This window comes from Osmerus mordax, chromosome 11 (genome assembly GCF_038355195.1).
Source record: "Osmerus mordax isolate fOsmMor3 chromosome 11, fOsmMor3.pri, whole genome shotgun sequence".
NCBI lineage: Eukaryota > Metazoa > Chordata > Actinopteri > Osmeriformes > Osmeridae > Osmerus > Osmerus mordax.
The window spans coordinates 8,367,931-8,390,013 of NC_090060.1; the positions used below are offsets into that span (position 1 = coordinate 8,367,931).

The following is a 22,083-nucleotide window of genomic DNA, read 5'->3' on the forward strand; positions in this document are numbered from 1 at the left end:
GAGATATTGAGCAAGAGTTTATAAGGAAGATGGCATAAGCCCCTACACAAAGACACAGACACACACACACTGATTTAGCAATGAGAGATGTGTTTGATCTCATATTGTATGTGGTCTATATGGTCCCAGGAATACTCTCACACAAAACAATGTTTCTCTTTCTCGCTTGTGTTCTTTCTATCACAAGTTTTTTCTCTCCCCTATTTTACCTCAACCTGTAAAAAGTAAGCAATTCAGAAAACTTAATTAAAAGTTATCCTTGGGCATAAGTCAGCTTGGCTTAGCCTTCCTGGGAAGCGGGGGAGGGAGGGAGGGGCAGTGTTGGTGATGGGGGGGGGGGGGGGGGGGGGGGAATAATAAAGTTTTGGTTGAAATGGCCAAGCTGTGATAACCTCTGAAGCATAACAGAAATGTTATTCAGAGCCCAGAAACATGTTTCAATCTAAACAGGGACACAGTGCGACATTGTGTTCTGTGTTGTATTGTCACCCTGACAACATTGGTCCCAGCCCATGCTCATTTCTTTATGAGGGCAAAACAGTAGTGGTCTTCACTATTGGGAGGGACTGTTCATGAGGTCATCAGTTGTTAGTTCAAACCTGCCATAACTGTTAAAGTTCACTACTGTTTAATATGTCTAATCAATGTAGATGTGTTGGGCTTGTTTACTGTTGGTTACATCTGCTTCCCTGTTAATTTTTTATTCGCTGTGCCCTTCCTGTATCGGGATAAGAAGCTATGATGATCTCTAAATATACAGCGAAAGATTAATACAGACAAATGTAATATATTTCTCTCAGATTATGATGATTAACAATGTCTCCAACCGTCCAGAGTCTGCATTTGTTCTTGAAATTCAGAAAAAAATATTTTATTGCATTTATGGGTTTCTTCTTGTATGATCTTGGTTGAAATAAAAGATTTCCTAATTTACGGTTTCTCTCAGTCTGTCATCCATCAGGGACTTCTGGTGTTTAGGTCCAGACAGAAGACTATGTCTGACACACCCCCAGGCTGTGGTCTGGACACAGATTAATCACACGCACAACCTTCTGTTATGTCTATGTGAAAAGGTTCAAAAGCAGATCATTTAATTGCAAATTATTCTGTCATGTATTATTTAATCTCTCTGACAATTAAACCAGCAATACTATATTTATTAAAGTAATGTGTGATGCATGGAGGTTCTCGCTGTCTCAGCAGAGTGAAACCAGAGGTGTGACTGCAGACTTGGTTATGTAACCATTAACAGGCTGGCGAGGAGAGGAGACTAGATGCTGCCTGGCTGTAGAGTGAGGCCACATCCCAACACTGTAACGATCCTTCTCTGTCTCCTTCCATCCTTTTTGTAGGAAATTGCACCTACCATCTAGCCTAGCGGTCCCCAATACAGTCACATCATATCAGTGATTTCTAAGAAGGAAGAGACCTAGAAAGGACTTGTCTACAAAGTAATAGAACAGGGCCCTTCGGCCCTTTCTGTGTATCGGATGTCTATGAGAGACAAGGGTCAGTGGTTGGACCATGACCACACTCATGATATTCTGGTGCCTCTGGATTCTCTTCAGTCATTTATTCACCTATGGTACAGCCCCAAACATCATTAGTGTTAGACAGTTTCCTCATTGGGGAAAACAAACATAATCCCAAACACAAGAAAAATCGCTAAACAAAATCATCAATATCAAAATACATCAATATCTTGAATTTCCTCAAGCGCATCAAACAACTACGCCTTCATGAATGGAGTCCTTTACGTAAGAGAAAGAAGAGACGAGGGCACTAGCCTCAAACAACTATACCTTTGTGAATGAAGTCGTTTCTAACGTCGAATTAAAGAAGCTTCCTGGGAAGGTCTTTCGCCGGAGGAATGTGGTGTTGGTTCAAGACTGAAAGGGACCATGGCGTGGTGTCAGACCTCATCGGGCCTGTTGGCCCGCTGGTCAGTGGAGTGCACCAAGGCGTCGCAGCGTACGTAGACGGGTGCAGGGAGACGATGCTTCGCTGTTACGTTTCTTCTTCTATTTAGATTGAATGAGGGGGAAAAGACAGCTGAAACGAAATTAGTTTCTCAGAAATAAATGAGACCCAAGGGAGTCCATTAAATATAATGGTTATATAATAAACATAAGCTACTTAAAAACAGCTCTCGACACTCGTGCACAAAGGAACTTCGCACGTTTTGAAAACCATAATAAAATTTTCCAATTCAAATGACACCCTGACCCTACCATACCCTTGAGTAAGAGAAACTTCACACATGAATTTGCGTATAAGGACACTTTCTGCCCCTTATGGAACATGTGTATGTGTTAAGGGGTTATATAATCGAGTCTACACTGGGATATAAATTAGTTCCAGTTAGGCTCAAACACATACGCCCCCCCTCCCTTGACGTGGTGGACTCAGGAGCGGTGAGGTGGGTGGGCTCGGCTCACAGATGGGCTTCAGATCTTGACCCCACCGGAGCGGACAGGGGGAGAAAATACACGATAAAAAGGGACGATGAGTACGAACCCCTCACATGACTGCGATTAGAAACTAGGCAGTTAGGTGGGCGTGGGAGAGAGAGAGGGAGAGAGAGAGAGAGAGAGAGAGAGAGAGAGAGAGAGGGAGGGAGGGAGGGAGGGAGAGAGGGAGAGAGAGAGAGAGAGAGAGAGAGAGAGAGAGAGAGAGAGAGAGAGAGAGATGGGGAACGCTTGGATAGACTTACCGCGCGCAGAAGCGCACGTCTGTCTTCTTATAGAGCCTCTTGTGATCTGTGGATATCTGCCTCCTCGCGCGTAATCTACCGGTCTATTAAAGGTAAAAAAAAAAAACAACAACAATCCAAACAAGTAAAGATTATAAACTGTATAGACTGAATAATTATAATGCATTTCAATCAGAACACATTTTAATTATTTGTTAGGCTACTTTACAATATAGCCCACCTGTATAATAAAGTGTTTCAGATCAGATGTCAGCTCGAGAAAGGGAGAAAATAGAGTAGCTTGCGCGTGCGTGTGTAAAAGAAAGTGAGTGCCAACCAGGTTATTCACGCTGTGACACATTGTCAGTTGAGTGTCTTTTCCAGGTACGGTGGCTACTGCTTGGATCTTTACCAAGCGTCACATTCCACAGAGCAGAGCCGCTAAGATACCCTGTCTGTCTTGAGACATTATATATGAAACACACTCTAACTCAAAGCTAAGAATATAAAAAAATGTTACACAAAAATGTGTTCTATGTGATAGAAAGTATTTAGTCCACGTAGACATAACACAATATTACTGTTTTAGTATGTGTATGCTCTGTCTGATTGTTTATTGACATCCATGTTTATTACACTGTATATGTGTAAAATAATCTGTGCAATCTGGGCCATCAGAATATACAGTATACAGGGTTCTCATGACCATTCATTTGCAATTAATTCCATGTGTCTGTGTATGTGTGTGTCCCTTGTAGTTGTCATGTCAAGCAGCCCTGGGCTCCTCAGGGGCACATCAATGCACAGATGCATGCTGGTCCTGACCTTTGCCCTCTTGGTATGTCAGATTGCTGCCAGCCGCCTGTGCAGATCCCTCATCAACATGGTGGATGGCTTCCACACACTCTTCATCCTCATACACATGGCTCTTCCTCTTCCTCATCCCAGACTTCCTGGAGACGTCAAGAAACCACTTCTCTGTGTTTCAGAGGTCTCTCCTAAGTCCCCCCCTCCCCCCTCCCCCGCCTCTCTCCCTCTGTCATCCACCCCCACTCCATCACCCATCAAATCTCCCCAGTTCCTCTCAGCCGACAAGACTGTCTCCCCCATCCCATCCCACTCCACTCCCTGCCCCCCCTTACCCCTCTCTCCATCTCACCCCACTACCACAGTCCAGTGTCCCCCAAAACCTTGCTCCCCCACCACCCCTCACTGTGTCGCCCCTGACACCTCACCTGGTCGCCAGCTCCACGACACACCTTATGCCCCAGCTACTTCCCTCCCAGCATCCCTCACCCCCTCTCCCCCCCCGTCCCTGATTCCCTCTCTCCCCCCGTCCCCCCACTCCCCTCCCCTCCTCCAGTCCCCTCGGTGTGGGCTGGAGTACAGCGAGGCCAGGCTCCAGCCGGTCGGCTCTATGTTCTCATCCCTGCTGCTGGCTGCCCTCTGTGTCTCTGTGTGTTTGGAGATCATCAGCCACACCCTGCAGCCCCAGCTGCTCCGGCGCCCCTTACTGGCCACAGTGGTGGGGGCCGTGAGTCTGCTCCACAACCTGCTGGTGCTGGGGCTGGGCTGGAGAAGCCAGCAAGGGAGAGTGATGGTGTCAGGGGAGGAGAGGAGTGGAAGTCTCTGGGATGATGGGAAAGGTACTGTGTGTGTGTGGGGAAGGGGGGGTATTTGTGTTCAACAAGGAGCATATTAAACAATGAACATCTGTTGTTTGTTGATTCTCATTCCTCTCTGTGGATGTCCACAGTCAAGGACAAGAACCAAGCCAGCTCTGCAGATGGGTGCATGGTCCACGCCCACCCTCTGCATGGTTCCTTCCAAGAAGGAACTCTGGTGCTGTGTAACCCTGGGGCCCCCAGTGTCCTGGACCCTGACTGCCCTGACTCAGCCTCACCACCAACCCAGGATCCTCCCTCCTTTCTTGGAGCCTGTGTTCCTGCAGCAACCCCCCAGCCCTGCCCCTCACAGCCCAGTTACAGAGCCCCCCCACACAGTCTGGATACAGAGTCAGACCTCAGGCAGACAGGGGCCTGGGGGTCCCACTCTGGGGACCCTAGCTCTGTGACATCCAGGATGGGTGCCTGTGCAGGACACTCAGGTGAGCATTTTCATTTTGAAATGTTTTGAAATCTCCATGGGCGGTAGTGAGAGAGAACATCCTGGTCAGCGTATTCTAGATCAGAGCATTCAGATTACAATTCTATAACTTCTGAGTGTTGGTAAGCATCTATATATACAGCACCCAGCTGCCAGAGAGTGAAATCTGCTTATGTTAAACACTGAAGCTGCCATTCTTCACATTTATCTTCAACTGAGCCAAACATCAGTACTTCAATACCAAAACTTACCGTCCACCCCCCTCCCCAGTGATCCAGACTTCCCCCAGCCTCAGCCCATCTCTGCAGTCAGACCAACCTCCACACGGTAGGCCTCAGACCAGGAGCTGGAGTAGCAGCTGCCTCCCAGCTCTGGTCACTGTGATCCAGGCACTGATGGGCTCCATCTTGGTCATCACTAACGGGCTGGTGCTGCTGCTGGGCCCAGGATGCCTGGACTCCACTGAGGCCTGTGGCCTCATTCCCTACCTGGACCCTGGTTTCTCCTTGCTGGCTGTGCTGGTGCTGCTTACCGCTACCCTGCCCCAGGTCAGAAGGTGTTTATAATGGATCAGCGTCAAGGGTTAAAGATGCTGTAAAGCAAATTCCATGATTTGCTTCTCAGTACATTATATACGTGTTAAATATAGGTGGGGCAAAACCCAACCTATCTACGTCACAGCCACCTACCTACGTCAGATCACAGACCGTTTATATGACCTGCATTCTGTTACTCAGCTAGTACGATGCAAAGACAAAGTAATTAACACATAAAACACTCAGAAACTGCTGGTAGGTCTGTTCTGATACCTGCAATTGATTTAGCTAGTTGTTGCTGTTGTTGCTAAATTCAATAATTCTTAGGGGGCGGAGCTTCAGCTCCTTCAGGCGACACGCCCCCCAAGTATAAACGAGAGAAAACTGATGATTTTCTCACAATTTCAAAGCCTAATTTAACATACTTGTCTATGTTTTTTTTTTCGAATTTGGTTGGGTAGTTAACAACACATTCTTTTGTGGTGTGATGAACTTAAAACTAATTTTCAGTTCTGCTTTACAGCATCTTTAAGGGTCAAGGGTTAAGAGTAATGGGTCAAGAGTGAAGGGTCAACGTAATCTCGAATACAAAATCAACCCCCTCCTGTATGAACCGCTGATCCGGCTAGGGACCATCTCTCTCCAGGTGTGGCGGGGTGGTCAGCTGCTGCTGCAGGCGTGCCCCCCCCAGGTACGAGTGTCGGAGCTGGGTCGCAGGATCTCCAGCGTGCCGGGGGTCTGGGCTGTGCATGAACTGCACGTGTGGCAGCTGACCGAGAGCTGCCTGGTGGCCTCTGTCCATGTGCACTGCCACGCTGGCTTCCAGACCCACAGGTGAGGTTTGGATGGGGAGGGGCTTACAGGTGATGTTGGGGGTTGTATAACTGGGAATAGATGATGTAGACCGGATTCAGTGAGTCGTGTCTCAACAGGTGTGGTGACTTATTGTCTGGAGTAACCAAGGTGCTGCAGAGTGTAGGAGTGAGCTGTTGGACCATCCAGCCAGAGTTCACTCTCTTCTCTCCAACAGTCAGCAGTAACCTTGACAACCACAACACCCCCCCGACCCTCATTCGGGACACCCCTTCTCAGCCCCCCCACCCGCCCTGCAGCCTGGCCTGTGGGAAGGGCTGTGCAGACAAGATGTGTTGTAACACTGTCGAGGAAGAGACTGCGCAGCCAGTAGCGTCCTCTGCTGGAGAGGTGGAGGAAGAGCCTCAGATGCTGGTGATAGAAAACACCTTCCTCTGAGATGTAGCATGATGGAGGATGGAATCAGTACTGACGGAACAGACTGCACAGCCAACATTCAAACTCAAACTCCTGTCAGTTCTTATTCTTTGAAATCTCTTGTTTAGCCTTTACTTGTTTTTGTTTTACATAAGAATGTTTATGATCAGTTTTATTTGCATCACCAGAGTGCCTTACCAAAGATGACATTGAATTTAATTTGTGTAAGTCAGATGTCAATCATACAGTGTTGTAGTGTCTTTGTGAATAAATTAACGTTTTAGTTTTTTGTATTGTAAAACACTGACAGAGGAATGAGTTTAAGTAAGACCAAGTCACAGTTACACTGAATTTAAGACTGAACAACAGTCACTGTCGCTGGTCTGGATACCACAAGGGTTGAGACTTCACACACCTGTTCACCTCTCTGTATAAAACAATTTGATCCAAACCAACATATGGGGGGATTTGACTCTGCAACCTGCTCAGCCGCAAAGCTAAACCTATCATGTGCATCCGAATTACTTCTGACTTGTCTTCATTCGTACTGTGCTACAGTAACGACATTAATAATATCATAATAATTCCTCTTACTGAATAAAAACCCTAAAACCATAAGTGTGCAGTTGCTATTATGTTAATTGTATCTATTTATTGAATGGGAGTTGATGGGGGAAAAGGGTTTTGGAGACTCCTGCAACATGACATGGTGTTAGGTCCTTTTCTACTGTATCCAGGAATTACTGTGGCTATGCACCTTTTGTGTACAATAATTTACATAGTATTTGTCTTGTGGGACTTTGAAACAAAATACATAAGACCCATGAATCTTCTCTCCTCTCTGATCATATCACATGAGTTGGCTACCATAGTTAATGTTTTACCAGGTCTGTGACGACATAAAGACTCCACCTCTTTACTCTTGGTTAACCAATGAAACGGGTTCTGTTCTGCATTCATTATAACCACCCTCTTTCAACAAAAAAGCTATGTTTATGTGTTGGTTTATTTAGTAGATAGACGTTTGAGAGCTTTCCTGTTTCTTATTATTGTATCACACATGATTCTGCCACTAAATTCACCGTGGTGACAAACTTCAATTTAAAACCATGACTGGGATGATAATCACAAAGAGAAGACATATATATTGCGCAGCCGCTCCAGTCTTAATGCCCGGATGAGCCTCGGTGGTCCGGGGTGCAGGCTTCAAACCTGTAGCTGCTTAGCGGCAGAGTGGTTCAATTCCACCTTTCGGGCGGAAGTTATTCGTCCTCCTTCAGAAAGGGATTAAATATTAACGCATTAACATGAAATACTGATTGTTGCCACTTGAAATATCCAGTAAATTATCTGATTACATCGATGGAGTCTTTGTTATGCCTTTTTAATAAACCACTGCAACAATGTTTGGTGAAACGAATGAGGAAGATTCATTTTCGATGAATTAAAATCGGCGTACCCCAGACGCCAAAACGAGGAATTCGGACAGGGCGGATGTTAGCAATGACAGACATGCTAAGTAAACCATTCACTTATGTCAACTTCCGTTTTGCTAACCAATCGTCCCCGTCAGAAATGTAGGCGTTGCATTGCTTACCGGAAGCAAGTGTGTCCTTGGCATGATTGAGTCGCGTGTGGGAAATATTCGGGGTTTAATGGTTTAAGTGGACGTTTATCTGATTGGTGAGAACCTTTTAAACAAAGTAGCATCCATAGACTGTACCTGTAGTTGTATTACTTACTGAAATTTTGCGTCGTTTGCTTAAACAACGCTACCTAGCTGCAGGCTCAATATCTCTAGACTGACAGAACGCTTAGGACCCTCACAAACTTGACATATTCTCAGATGTATCTCAGCTCAAATTCAGATTAAGTTAATATTATTGTTGTTAACATAGTAACCTCTTGCCCTCGGCTATTCATGTAAAATTGTCACGTAAAGGCGGCCGTTGATTTCCACAACCCCGTCAATGTAATACCAACGCATTTCAGCTTGAGTAATTAATAGATTCTTTGCATGACGTCTTTTCTCTGTCCTTCCCTCTATCCTAGGTTAGGCCTAGGTTCGAGAGTGCTAGCTAATTCTGGCCCAGCCACCATGCCTCTCCACAAGTATCCCCCGAAAATCTGGGAAGCTTTGAAGCTGAAGCAGGGGATCTACACACGTCTGCCCAAACACTACCTGCGGTCGCTTGAGGAGAAGAGGGAACCCATGCCCGTCCACTGGAGGCCACTGGGGGTGAATTACAAAGTCAGCCCCAAGTCAGGGCTCAAAGAGCGGGTCCAAGACATTCCCATCCCCATCTACTACCCTGCAGAGTCCCAAAAAGGTCTTTGGGGAGGAGAGGGCTGGATATCAGGCTTTAAATATGCTAAAAATGACAAAGTGAGTCTCTTCTGGTTTATCAGTCTATCAATCTGTACTACCATTCATTCAACACTCACTTACCGACTGTAGTAATGTTTGTAAACATCTTGCACGTCACTCTATAAAATGTTTTTTTTGTACAACACCCTGAGATCCTGTGTCTCCTCAGCTCTGCCCCCGCTTGGCTAAGACATGGAAGCCTCAGCTGTTCAACAGGGAGCTGTACAGCGAGATCCTCGACCACAAGTTCACCATCACAGTCACAGCTCGTGTACTGGACCTCATCGACGCTGCGTACGGGTTCGACTTCTACATACTGAAGGTGAGAGAAGGCAGCAAGGTGTCAGAGAGTACTAATGTTCTATTATTGTGCGAGCATTCTGTTGATACAGGGGAAGTGTATGATGCTGGAACGTATAAAATGGGACTAGTATTATAGTTCAAGTTGACATTGTTCTCCTCAACACCACAGCAAAGGATATATCTGTGGTCAGCTGTGCTGTGTTTGCATGTAGCCCTGGTTTGCACACCAGCGTAGTGCATTGGTCAGGATTCATGAGGGCGATAAGAGATAAAGAGATATGTTCCTGTTCTCCTGTCTGTCAGACTCCCAAGGAGGATCTGAACTCCAAGCTGGGAATGGACCTGAGGCGGGCCATGCTTCTGCGTCTGGCCCGGAGAGAGACAGAGCTCTACCCTGATGACTCAGTCAAGAGGGAGAAGATCTATAACAAATACAAGGTGGGTCAGTGGAGTTTTGGGTCCTTGGAGGTTGCTGTTACCTTTCTAATACTGTCAAATACTTGGAGTACACTTGATCCTGCTTATCCGCTAAAATTGAAATAATTTAGAGGTCCTGTTCATGCTGATGACTGAGGAAAATTTAAAGTGATCTGTGTTTGTTGCAGTATGTGCTGTTAATGCTCCTCTTTCTCTCTGTCCTACTACCTCTCTCTCCTTTCTTCCCTCTCTCCTTCTATTTTTCCTGTCTTCCTTTTTTCTGTATGTCCCAGCAGCACTTGGAGGTCCCGGAGGAGGAGGCAGAGTGGGTGGGGCTCAATCTGGAGGAGGCTGTGGAGAAACAAAGACAACTTGAATATAAGGTGACATCTTCTCTTTAACCCTAACTATCCTTCTAACCCTAACCATCATGTTTCCAACCTCAACCAAAACCAATACTGACCATAACATCATCCTTCAAATCCTAGAAATAACATAAACGTTCTAATCGCGCACAAACATAGCTCAAACACGTCTGTACATGTGCACATGTATTAACAGCCGGTTATACTTAAACATCTTTTTACATTTACTAAACACACAGATTGATACTACAATGATTCTCTGCTCTCTCTGAACTGCAGGACCCAGAACCTGTGTTTAAGAGCTGTGTGGAGAACCTGGTCACACAACTGACCATCCAGAAACTCTCAGAGCCCGAGCTGATAGAGAGGAAGTAAGGAAAAATGCACCACTGGCGATAACGAGGTCACCTCCTATAAAGTATGAGGTCACATCCTGTCTCTACTGTTGTTCTGTACTCTGATCATGCTAGGAGGAGAAAATGAAAGATCCATTTTAAACAAGGGAGGACAGAAGGACACATTTTTGGGGGAAATTGGAACAGGGATTTAGTGTTTCTTAACAGTAACAATACTTCTCACCTGACAAAGGAATATTCTCAGACTCTTAACTGTAAATATTCTCATAATTTCTGTGTGATGTTATAAAGTGCTCTGGAGCAGTGTTCCAAGGAATAAATCTTAATATTTCTTCATTGGTATTGTTCATCTTCATATAATTGTTTTTGTTGTTTAATTTACCTTTTAAAATGTGTTTTGTGTATTCTATTTAAACCCAGTACAGTAGGTGGCAATGTTTAGCCACGTGTTGAAGTGACAAAGATGAGTGATCGAACAGGTGTATCAAATAGACACAGGTCTTCTGCAATTCCTTGCATGGTGAACGAATTGCCCAAAATGGAACAGGGCTATTATTACCCTGAAGAACAAACATTGTTGCTTTCATTTCCTATAGCTAGTTGTCAGTTTCAAACTAGTGGTTATAGCCACAACGCTCATGCAACGGGGAGTCCCTATTGGCTAGGGGACTCCCGTGGGTGGTATAACCTAGCAACAGGAGATAAGTATACAATTGGCCTACCTGTAAACAGGGTTCGTCCTCTCCTTATATGTAGCTCTACTAGTATCAGAATAATTGTCATAACACACTATGGGAATTACCTGTCTAATTCAGGGTAGGAAAACACTCACTACAGATGTATTATTGACACACAAGAAGAGGGAAGAACTGTCTAGCCTACGTTGACGGAAATAGCTTTTTATGTAGTCTAATGCTGATATTAAAACTGAATGTAGCCTACGTGTGCCCGTTGGCCAAGTTGTAGGATCAGTGCTGAATGTATTTTAGCTAGTACTGTAGGCCAGTGGTTCTCAATCCTGGTCCTCGGGACCCCCTGCCCTGCATGTTTTAGATGAAAACATCGAAATGCAACGCCGGCAGGGGGCAGTACAGAGCGCCAAAATTGAGTTGTGTTGAAACTGCATTGTCATGCTGTACCTGTTTAGTGCGCTGCCTGGGAAAATGATTAGGCTACTTCTGCAATTATATAATTTTAGATTTAAATAAGCAAAAATTATTAGCTTTGAATTTTCGACAGGGTGACACATTTCAGTGAAGTTAGACGATGGGTATTTCATCTATTGCCAAATACAGGAGTGGTGTTGAATTTGTTTCGTTTGCTTCATTCAAAGGAGGGGGGGGGGGGGGGGGGGTTCTATCTTTCTCTGACCTAAAGTAACACATCCAATTGCTGTGTTGACAACTAATACACTACTGAACTGTCACAGGCACCTAGGCTGAATAGACGTTGGCAGGTTGAAGCAGCAAGTCATTTCTAATATGTTTTTTGTTTTTTACAAGCGTTTGTTGACGTTTACCGTTTGACTGTAGGTCACCCCATTGTGTTAGACCAACCTGACCTCAGTCTATTCGTAACATAGTGTACGTCTTTTGGTTAGACATAAGGAAGAATTCGCTTTGATGAATTTCCTTGTTATGTTTAGGTGTGTACGTGTTTGTCTAACATGATTGACACCTGGCATAACCACACACGGCTTTGTCATGGGAACTTCTCAGGAGCACCACTCCATTTGTGTGCTAATCTGTTAACATTCTAAAACCGCTTGAGTAGGGAAACAGACCAGCAAGGGAAAATCCGTCTGAAAATAAAACATGAAAAGCATGCCATCAGCTGAAGAGGAGTGACGAAGCCACATATTAAACTGGCCATAAAATATGAGCCCACCAAAAAGTACTACGTTGAACATTATGTAGTTTAATAATTTAGTTTGTTTACTTGAGTGATCATTGAGAATTGTGCAATAAAAAAAGGACTGTTCGCTAGATTTAGTCTCCGGAGACATGTACCGTGTGTCTATCAAGTCACAGAGTGCGAATCATACAATGATAATCGGGGGGGTCAGCAGAAACAAAACGTACATCCTTTGGCATTTAGTAGTGTCATAAGGGCAATTACTGTCTTGTAGAAAGTAGTCTAACTTTGCAGGAACCCCTGTGGCTCAGTGGTGTAAGCACTGCCAAACACGGATCTCGCTCAAACCAATAGATCGTTCATTTAACTGATATCAGTTAAGTAATATATATGTTATTTCCAAGTATATAGAAGGGGGTCCCCGTGGTGTAGTGGGATGGGAACAAGAGCCTAAACCACAATGATCTGGGAAGCCAATACAGAGTGTAGTGCCAAACACATCCCTGTAATCTGGGCCCAGATGTGTCGCCCCCAATATATATTATGATTACGGCCCTGGGTTAGAAACAGAGTGTGAATTATACAATGATAAAAGGGGTGGTCAACTTTTTGTTCAGGGCGTAAAGTAATATTTACGATTACAGGTAAGAACGATATAGGAATGTATCGACCAAGTCTTAATTAGGGAGTCAACCCCCCCAAGCCAAGTGCCTAGACAGAAACAAATATGTTCTAGGGGAGGCTACATCAATGACCCTGCCAGTAGGGTATGCTTATATATCAAATACCTGTAACGATGTAGCTCGTAAAGTGACTGTCAGCTAAAGTAGTGAGACTAGTCTACGGTCCAAACTGCCTGCGGATTCACTGACACTAACCCATTATCTGCTCTATATGACACACATTTGAATGTCATCCTCAATGTCCTGGCAAATGATGGGACAGTTTGCAAGAAGTCACGTGTTTTCTTAGATGCGAGCGACGGGAATGTGTGTGGGCACTGCAGGAATGACAGCTGCTAGAGATAGCATCGGGGATGAGGAGCAGTGAAGCGGGAGACAAGACAAAAGAGCAAGAGAGGGTTGACAGTACTCATTGAGCTACCTTCACCTCTCTTCCTTCCCTCCATTTAATCTTTCTACCGTAGCCTTCGGTCAGTAACATTTCTCTGCAGCGGAGTCAATCCAAAACAACACACCTCTTTAGATTGTATATTGGAGACAGCAGTCAAGACTTTAAGCCACTTTATTTATTTTCATTTGAAACTGGAGTGGACAGACTTTGTATCTGAACGGCAGACCTTATTATCAACAGGACGGGTATAGATACCAGGTGTAACTAGCAGAAAGGTTGCGACAGACAAAACATTATTTATTCAGAATGCTTGTATTTTAGGCTGCATACAGCATGGGGTAAACCCCAAGTACAATGTTCCACTTTGTGGGATAGTAAAGTAAATCTTAATGAACATCAGTCAAGCAAAGTCAGCACCCAGACTACACAAGTTGATGCATCACAGCTGAATCCAGTGGACATATTTTCTTATCTGAAGCGAGTTACAGATTGACTGGGTCGTCTGTTGGTCCTTGTTTTTTTCAACAACAGGCCACTCTAGTCACATCAGACCTATCCTTTCAGTCGCTTTTTGTCTTAAGGACCTACACACAACAAAGAATACACCAAAAACTAAACAGAAGAAAATAAAATAGTGCTTACAGAAGGCAAAGTCACAGCCTTGCAAGAGGCAATTCTTCAGCATCAGTCCTAATGGCTATTTACACAGAATGGCTATTTACATGCTAATAACATAAATGTATGCTTCATGCTAACTAAGTGCTGAGATACCCAGTGTTAGGGCTAACATTACACAGAGAAAGACAGCATCAAAGTCCTACAGGCCTGGTTATGGGTCGGGTCGGTAAGGGAGATGTCGGTGGAATGTCAGTTTCTCTCTGTGGAAGGTCGGGTAGTGGTGACTCATGTGGTCAGGAGATGAGGTGTAGAGAGTCTGGAATGTAGGCTCGTCCAGCGAGGCCTGAGGAGGGGTGGCTTGGAGGACGGGGGAGGGGAGGAACAGAACGGGTGACTCACAGAGCTCTAGCACAATGTCTCTTAGTTGGTAGGGTCACTCATGCTTCATAAACACAAGCTGTTCTACTAGAGAGTTTCTACTGCTTTTCTATGCTAAAAAGGAACAGTATCAGAAGGATGAAGTCTAAGACTATGGGCCTACCATCTGTGAATGGAGGTTATGGTTTCTCCCACCTTCATAGGCCTTTCTCCACCTTCACCGATACCCCGCCAACCCCTTCGTTATCATGTTGGTCCATGTCAACAAGGTTGGAGTCAGAGACCTCCGTAGGTGGGTACTGGTTGACCATGATTTGCAGCTGCATGTCGTTGTAGTAGGCAACATCCTGTTGCCCGAATTCAGGCACAATCTGGCTGGGGTTAAAGTTCGCATCCAAGTTAGCAAAGTTAGCGTTGGGTCCCAGGCTGAAGCCGTGGAGGTCGACGGGGGTGAGGCTGGAGGTGAGGCCTGGGTTGCTCAGCATGGCCTGGAGGCTTGGGTCTTCCAGCAGCTGATTGAGAAAAGTGTAGCTCTCCAGGCTGCACAAGAGTTCCTCCTCCAGGGGGATGCCATATTGCATCTCCCCCAGGGAGGAGGACCCTGTCTGGGCAGAGGGGTTCACTTCATCTGGGAACACGCAAGGCTCAGCTGGGTAGACGAACGACTCGAAGGGCTTGGAGGAGGAAGAGGAGTCTGATGCTGCCAGACTCTGAGCTGTGGAGGGCAGAGACATATGGCTGAGTCAGCCCTACCTTCACACTCAACATTTATAGATACCAGACAGACAAACAAACACATACAGCACATAAAGACCTGATTTGACCCAAGCTACTATGATCACGTGAAGTGGTACCTGCCACACAGGACCTCTCCGAGAAACTGATGTCCTTCTTGATCTTCCTCTTGCGGTTCACCTCATATGGATCTAACACAGGAACAACACATAACGGTAGTGTTCACACGTCATCACACATATATGATATATATATATATACACACACATTATATGTATGTATATGTAGTATGTGTTCTCGTTTTAAATACATTTATATATAATTGAATATGTCATACATAAAACAAACATTATTTTATACAAATTCATAGCAAGACTGTAGGCTGACCTGGGTTGTGGGGCAGGTAGGTGAAGGTCACAGGTTCGCTGTCCATGTGGTCCGACAGGCGGCGCAGGAAGACACTGACGTCCTGCTCCTCTGTGATGTCCTGCTCCTGGTAGGGCGGGCTCTTGAAGACGATGGCGATCTGCCGGTGAACGTCCGTCTGGGCAAACTCCGCCTTCGCCTCCCATGAGCCCCGCTTGAAGATGATTTCAATGTCATCTGCACACCAGACAGATTAACATTTTTTTTAACTTCCTCTTTTACAGTGCTGGTTCCTGTATTTCTCAAGTGTCGATCTGTCTGTGTGTACATGAGCATGTTGGGTCACCTTTCTGCACTTTGTCACACAGCATGTAAATCTCAGTCTTGCCGGTACAAGATCCTTTAACTTCATTCAGACGGTTGATCTTCAACTCTGAAGTGGTGGTTGCCTCTGTGAATACACCATGCCCACACACAGACAATCAGTACCAGGTGGACCACAGAGTAAGGAAGCACGTTTGTAGGAGCCGTATTATCGGTTAGCTGTTTGAAACTGAAACAACATGTCAGTGAACAACAAAAGTATCTGCTCCTCTCTACTCTCTATGAAAAATAAAAATGTGTGCTAGTTACCAAGGGTGCCAACTTTCAACCAAACCCACTATAGTTTGACTCACTTTGGCAACCAAACCATTACATTTAAGTTTATACTCACAGGTTGAATTAGACTGCGTTATCAGTTTGGAGGAAGGGTCAGTGTGTTAGTCTGTGTACAAACATAAACATGCATGTCTTTAAGTCAGCATGTGTATCTTTTCTGTCTCTCTGTCTGTGTGTGTGTCTCTCTGTCTGTGTGTGTGTGCCTCTGTCTGTGTGTGTGTGCCTCTGTCTGTTTGGGCGTGTCTCTGTCTGTTTGGGCGTGTCTATGTGTGTGTGTCTCTGTGAGTGCTCCTACTCTTGTCATAGATGGGTTGGGACACCACAGGATAGAGCTCGTCCAGGCTGCCGTCCTCCCCCTCCAGTTCACACTGGAAGCACAGACGCACCACGTTCATGTCCATGTCCTCGATGCTCTTGGAATGGCCCGCTGAGACACAAGCACACAGGAACAGGAAGCAGCAAACACTTTAATCCAACAGCTGACCCTTCAAGAATCATTATGTTACATCACAAAGTCAAATATGTTTGATACTAAATTTAAATGTGTATTACAATCAGAAAGAGAGATGGGGTGAGGAGAGGTGTGAGTACTGGTATTGATGATTATATGTGTGTGTGTGTGTGCGTGAGTGAGAAAGAGTGAGTGAGTGAGAGACAGGGAGAAGAGACAGAGAGAGAGTGAGTGGGTGTTGCACTCACTTTTAAAGGGGTCAATGTTTAGGCTTCGTCTCCTCTCCAGTGAGGCATCCAGCTCCTTCCTCCTGATGCACTGGACACCCAGGTTAGCAAAACTATACACACACAAGGAGTTATGGATGGATACATGGACTAAACTGAGTGGTAAAGAGAAGGAAGAATGGTGAAACAGAAAGAAGCGAAGTGGTGCAGAACAGAGAGGAAGAAGGGAGTAGTAGAAGGGATGGCTACCTGTGGCATCGGTCCTTGTGAGGGTTGAAGCTGACCACACAGATCCCTGTACCCTCAGCGCAATCTTTACCCACGAGGCAGTGCGGGTGCGGGCGGTGGGGGATGTCCTTGGTCACCAAGGAGACGGTGACTCTCACCTTCTTGACATGCTGGATGGGACCATGGATCTGTGGAAGGTATGGAGGCGGAGGAAGGGAGGGGGGAGGGTGAAACAGAGGGGACGTAAGACAGTGAGTAATGCAGGAAAAAAAAGAGAGAAGAAGAGAGTGCTGGAGAAGATGGAAGGATCTGCAAAACTGACTCATTTCTGAAACTATTTCACAAGCACACCCATCAGTTCCTCGCAGTGATCATGATTGAACATGAGGATAAATGTCCCTATAACTGCCACTCAGTTCAAGTTCTGCATTCTAGTTAAGTGTGTAAGTACGGTAATTGTGTGTGAGTGTGTGTGTGGCAGGAGTGTGTACTGGTGTTGGGTGGTTACTTTGTGCTTGTATGTGTGAGTGCGGTCTTTGTGTCTGAGGAACACTGCTGATGTGGTTGTGTATGTACATGTGCAGTGTATGCGAGAAGGTGGCGGAATGTGAGAGGGTTAATCATCCCCCTTTCAGACCACAAGACTTGAATTTTGGGGACTTTCTATTTGAGTTACATTTAAAGTCATCCCTCCAGTCCACTACTCAATGTCTCCAGGAGGCAGGAGGCACTGCCACAAAAAGTGGGGGAACTCCCCTTCATTGTGGGAGAGATGGTACCTTCCGTAAACCTACTCCTATTTAAACAGAAGACACACCCAACACAACAGGTAGGCCCAGAGCTATCCAGTGTATGGCCATTAGAAAAACATACTGTATGTCAAACTGAATATAATTATCAGTGATGTTTTAAAATCATTGTAGATGGTTTCCCCTCTAGACTAGCATACATTATAGTTTCCTCCAATAGAATTGCAGCATGGAACATGCTGTTCCACGAGTCTGACAGTATCAGCAGACAGGGATGAACCCTCCAAGCTTCTCAATCAGTTGTAGTGCATGTACAATCTACACACATCTAAACACAATATGCATCTGAGATAAGGATGCGAACGTTTGGTTTACATGTCTGACGTTACACGTCAACGAAAGCAATACAAATGAATCAGATGTAAATAGTAAATTCATGTAATTGAATGTTTTTAATTTTATGTGATGTAACATCATTTGTGTACGTTTTGCCACTTATGAAATGCACTGCAGTATGTTCAGTAATGTGTGTGCAGCCACTAGCCAGTACCTCTACCGCAGGCAGAGTCTTTTTGGTGTCGGTGCTGGAGGTCCCCAGGATGCTGCCAGCGGAGCGGCCCTCACACTCGTAGCGGAACCTCATGCCCCTCTCCTTGGGCTCCTCCACCACCAGCAGCCTGGGCTGCTCCAGAATCCTCTCCAGCAGCGCTGTGTCACCCTGGGCCTGAGGAGCCGGCCCGACTGGGCCCCTGGAGGCCACGGAAGCAGAGGACCCACGGCCCCGTCGGAGCGCACCTGACTGAGAGGCTCCGCGGCTGGGTTGGGCTGCCATGCTGCCCCTGGAGGCACTCTGGGGCTGAGGAAAGGAGTGTGGAGCCTATAGAGAACCAGGTTAGAAACAGTGAGGTCAGGTAACATTATGACTGGCCAGGAACTGATACTTGCCCTGTCAGCAGCACTTGACACTGACATTGTAGTGAACAGAAAGCGTGTGTTTGAGTATCCCACCACCTAATATTTTAATGCATTTGCTGAAAGTGAAAAACTATTTACTAACTTTTTTTTTTATCACAAAGAGAGAAAATGAAAGAAAACAAAAAAAGTGAAAAGAAAAACAAACACTGCAATAGCTTCCGGCAGCTGCTGCCAAACTGGAGACCCCCTTCTCCCTCCCCCTCCCCTCCATTTCCGTTCAGTTTCTGGTGTGATCATCCTACTTCCTTTGCCCCCCATCTTCATCTACCCCTCTTGTCTGTACAGTCTTCCAGCTTCCTTCAACTATCTCTCTCACTCCGAGTCTTTATTCTTGATGATACAGTGTATTTTAAAGTTTAAAAGATCTCTACAGAGCCGAATACTAGCCAGTGGCCTACACAAACACACGCAAACACTTCAATAGCTTTACATATAAACAAAGCAGCCTACAACAAACAAAACACGTATTTATACACACACACAATAGGCAATTGTTTTAATCTTAACTCAGGAAAAGATTGTTTATAAATACCCTTTACCTACCAGCCAACTGCAAACTGAGAAACTGCAAACCAAAAGGCCTCAAATTCGTCAGAACGAAAGAAAAACAGAGTGTGTGTTTTCTTTGTTATTCCTTGTCGTCTCTCACTCTAAACACACCGTCATCAGGCGACTGCCTAAGAACTACAACACCATGTGTGAGATCATTTGTTCCTGACTAGCTGGCGCTGGCTGCAGTGCGTATGCGTATGCGCGTGCGGTCTGGGCATGCCTGGTTGTCGGGAGCACAACTAAACAAAGGCTCAGGGGATGATACTAGGAAGTCAACCTACCCTGGAGCATTCGGACCAATGACGGAGACAGAAATGACTGAGAATGTAACCTTTCACCCTGAGAGGGTTGGGCAGGGAATGGAGGAGTGGGCAAAGTGAAAGCAGGAATCAGATTACATTTCTGCTCTGCGTTTCCCCTCTTCCTTCACAAGAGGCCACAACATGCTTTTTCCTTTTTCTTTCAATCTCTCTTTGCACAACACGTCGGTTAGCAAACTTGGTGCTCCACTGAGCTATTTCACATCACTCCACAGTCTAAAGCCCCACATGCTTAACGTTCACAGTATTTCATTCACAGCCCCAGACGGTGTATATTCACTGTCGTACATTCTGCACATGCTCCATTCAAGACAGTGGCCATTTCCAAGCAAGAGCTTAAAGTCATATATTCACTTCATTAAGGGAAAATAAACAGAATAATAATCATAATTTTGGAATCATTTATAACTTGGGAAATCATAATATCCCAAGGTAAATAATATGCCAAGCATGCCGATAAGACCCAGTCACTAGCCTGACTGACAGAGGCTGACATTAATCCTTGATTAATGATCTACATCCAATGACCAATGATCCATCCAGATATTTCCAGCTCCCTCTCAATCTGCATCGACAGATCCACACATCTCTTCCTGGTTCTGCATGACCACGTGGTTTACAGTACACAGCCTGGGTTCCTGCCTGCTACTCCCTGCCAGGACAACCAACAAGCTGCTCAACTAGAGCAACTGCCAGGCAGGTGCCAGCAACCAATCCTCTTTAATTACAGCCGAGCAAGCACGAAAACACTTCTTTGTAGATAGGTATCCCCTACGGGACATTGAATGTGTAGGTTGTGCAGATATTAAGTGTAGAAAGTATTTTTGAATTAAAGGAGTACGATATGATTAAATACAATTTATTGTCCCTTAGGGGAACTTTTTTGGGGGTGGATCACAACCACTGTGTCACATTTCTATATAGAGTAGGATTAGTTATGATGCCTCTGTTTTTGACAACTTCATTTAGATTATGTTAGAAAAGCAATGTAAGGCTAGAACAGTTTGTTTTAAAACGTAAGCGCTATTTGGTTACAAAAATTGGGAAGGACTAGCATCTGAATAAGGTTTTTGATAACATCACACAACAAAGAAGCTTCAGAGAGAGTGTGCATCTATCTGTATCAGGCTGGGTACTTACCTTGACTGGGGCTGTGCCTCGGGGCACCAGTACTGGGGGGGATGAGGAGGCGGGCTGTCTGGGCATGGTCCTGGGGGTCTGCTTTTGGTGGTCTGGAGGTGAAGGAGGTCCAGGGAGACAGGAGCCTGATGGCAGGTTATGAAAGGTCCGCTCTCTGTCCTCACTTATGACCTCCTGGATGATGTCTGAGAGGGATGAAGGGGGGATGAGAGGAGGTTGGGATGGCAGAGAGGAAGGCAAAGGGATGAGAGGGGGATGGAAGAGAATGATAAGAGGTTGAGTAGAAGAGGAGGAGGAGGAGGAAAGCAAAATGCAAGCAGGATGAGGTGAGGTCACAAAGCAGGTGAGCTTAAAATGCAATTTATCCATCAGTTTAACAAAAACACTATCCTACCACATATTAATTAATATATAAACGTGCATGCATGTGTTAAGTGTATTTAGACATGATATATGGTGTTATTACTGTTTGTGCAGTAGCAGTACATTATATTCACTATACTCACCCAAGTCGTGTGCTGAAAAACAGACGAACAAATATGTAAATTAACTGCAATTAAATAAGAGACAAAAAACTGAATGTAATTACGTCTGCCTTGATATTAGCGGTAGGGAAACGTCAAGGTAGCATGTTATACTGCGAGGAGGGCTCGAGGTCCCTAGACAGGTAGTTGTTGGCTCTAAGGTCCACTGTCAAACGTCATCAATCATGAACGAAAAACAACGCAATGAAAGTGCTCGCGACGCCGCCATGCAGTCATGTATGGTAAATCACATCGTTCGACAGTAAACTTACTTGGGAAACACACGCTCATGTTTCTCATGACACATTCATGCAGTTGTCTTAGAAGTCGTGTATCTTGATCCCGTAGAATCGAAATTTCCCGTAAAAAATGTCTCAACAGATCCTTCGTTCACGCGGCGCCACAAACTAATGTCGCTTCTTGCCCAATGTTAAAAGTTTTTATAACATAAAGTTGATCCTTAATGGTTGTGACACCGACGTCGTCGATGGCAACGATATTGTGAGCCAAGTTCCGTATTTGTAGGAGGATTTTGACCAGCTAGATGGGTCGCGGTGGAAATCCCCTTACGTCACCGATCGGAAACCACCCCGGGCCGGTAACCACGGTAACAAAGGAATCGAAGATATTGGAGTGTTTATATTTCCATTACTTTTGTAAACAGCGGTAGCCTACGTACAACATATATTTCATTAGCATGTTCGGTAAAAAGCCTGCGCCACCGCTTGAAACCTAAATCCCTTTATGAAGCGCATTCAACCGGTGAGATCCTTACGCACACATGTTGCCGTAAAATCGTCAAGAAGTCGTAGTTTCAACTGTTCCACTGACTGAAATACCATGAAATAAACATAACACA

At 45.2% G+C, this 22,083-nt stretch overlaps 3 protein-coding genes and 1 non-coding gene across 6 annotated transcripts; 3 read left to right on the forward strand and 1 right to left on the reverse strand.

Annotated features, from left to right (window-relative positions):
- Positions 1-1,901: 1,901 nt before the first annotated feature.
- LOC136951989 (proton-coupled zinc antiporter SLC30A1) lies at positions 1,902-6,585 on the forward strand. The gene is made up of 7 exons (XM_067246661.1): positions 1,902-1,971; positions 3,451-3,683; positions 4,056-4,338; positions 4,449-4,799; positions 5,069-5,346; positions 5,981-6,168; positions 6,267-6,585. The coding sequence occupies exons 1-7, from the start codon at positions 1,902-1,904 to the stop codon at positions 6,583-6,585; spliced, it is 1,722 nt and encodes a 573-aa protein (XP_067102762.1).
- A 1,150-nt stretch (positions 6,586-7,735) lies between these two features.
- trnastop-uca (transfer RNA opal suppressor (anticodon UCA)) lies at positions 7,736-7,822 on the forward strand. The gene has a single exon. It is a non-coding gene; the product is annotated as a tRNA-Sec (tRNA).
- Positions 7,823-8,161: 339 nt separating this feature from the next.
- mrpl28 (mitochondrial ribosomal protein L28) lies at positions 8,162-10,711 on the forward strand. 3 transcript variants are annotated; one of them, XM_067246524.1, is made up of 6 exons: positions 8,162-8,247; positions 8,617-8,950; positions 9,102-9,254; positions 9,539-9,673; positions 9,946-10,035; positions 10,297-10,711. In XM_067246524.1, exons 2-6 carry the CDS (start codon positions 8,663-8,665, stop codon positions 10,390-10,392), a joined length of 762 nt encoding a protein of 253 aa, XP_067102625.1. In that variant the 5' UTR covers positions 8,162-8,247; positions 8,617-8,662; the 3' UTR covers positions 10,393-10,711. The 3 variants fall into 3 exon arrangements, with proteins under 3 accessions (XP_067102625.1, XP_067102627.1, XP_067102626.1); XM_067246526.1 differs by having other exon boundaries at positions 9,949-10,035; XM_067246525.1 differs by having other exon boundaries at positions 8,163-8,247; positions 8,622-8,950.
- A 2,738-nt stretch (positions 10,712-13,449) lies between these two features.
- relb (v-rel avian reticuloendotheliosis viral oncogene homolog B) lies at positions 13,450-21,969 on the reverse strand. The gene is made up of 11 exons (XM_067246910.1): positions 21,497-21,969; positions 21,207-21,218; positions 20,701-20,885; positions 18,264-18,590; positions 16,986-17,152; positions 16,758-16,849; positions 16,354-16,485; positions 15,745-15,849; positions 15,420-15,635; positions 15,152-15,223; positions 13,450-15,012 (listed from the first exon to the last, which is right to left on the reverse strand). Exons 1-11 carry the CDS (start codon positions 21,522-21,524, stop codon positions 14,495-14,497), a joined length of 1,854 nt encoding a protein of 617 aa, XP_067103011.1. The 5' UTR covers positions 21,525-21,969; the 3' UTR covers positions 13,450-14,494.
- Positions 21,970-22,083: the final 114 nt, after the last annotated feature.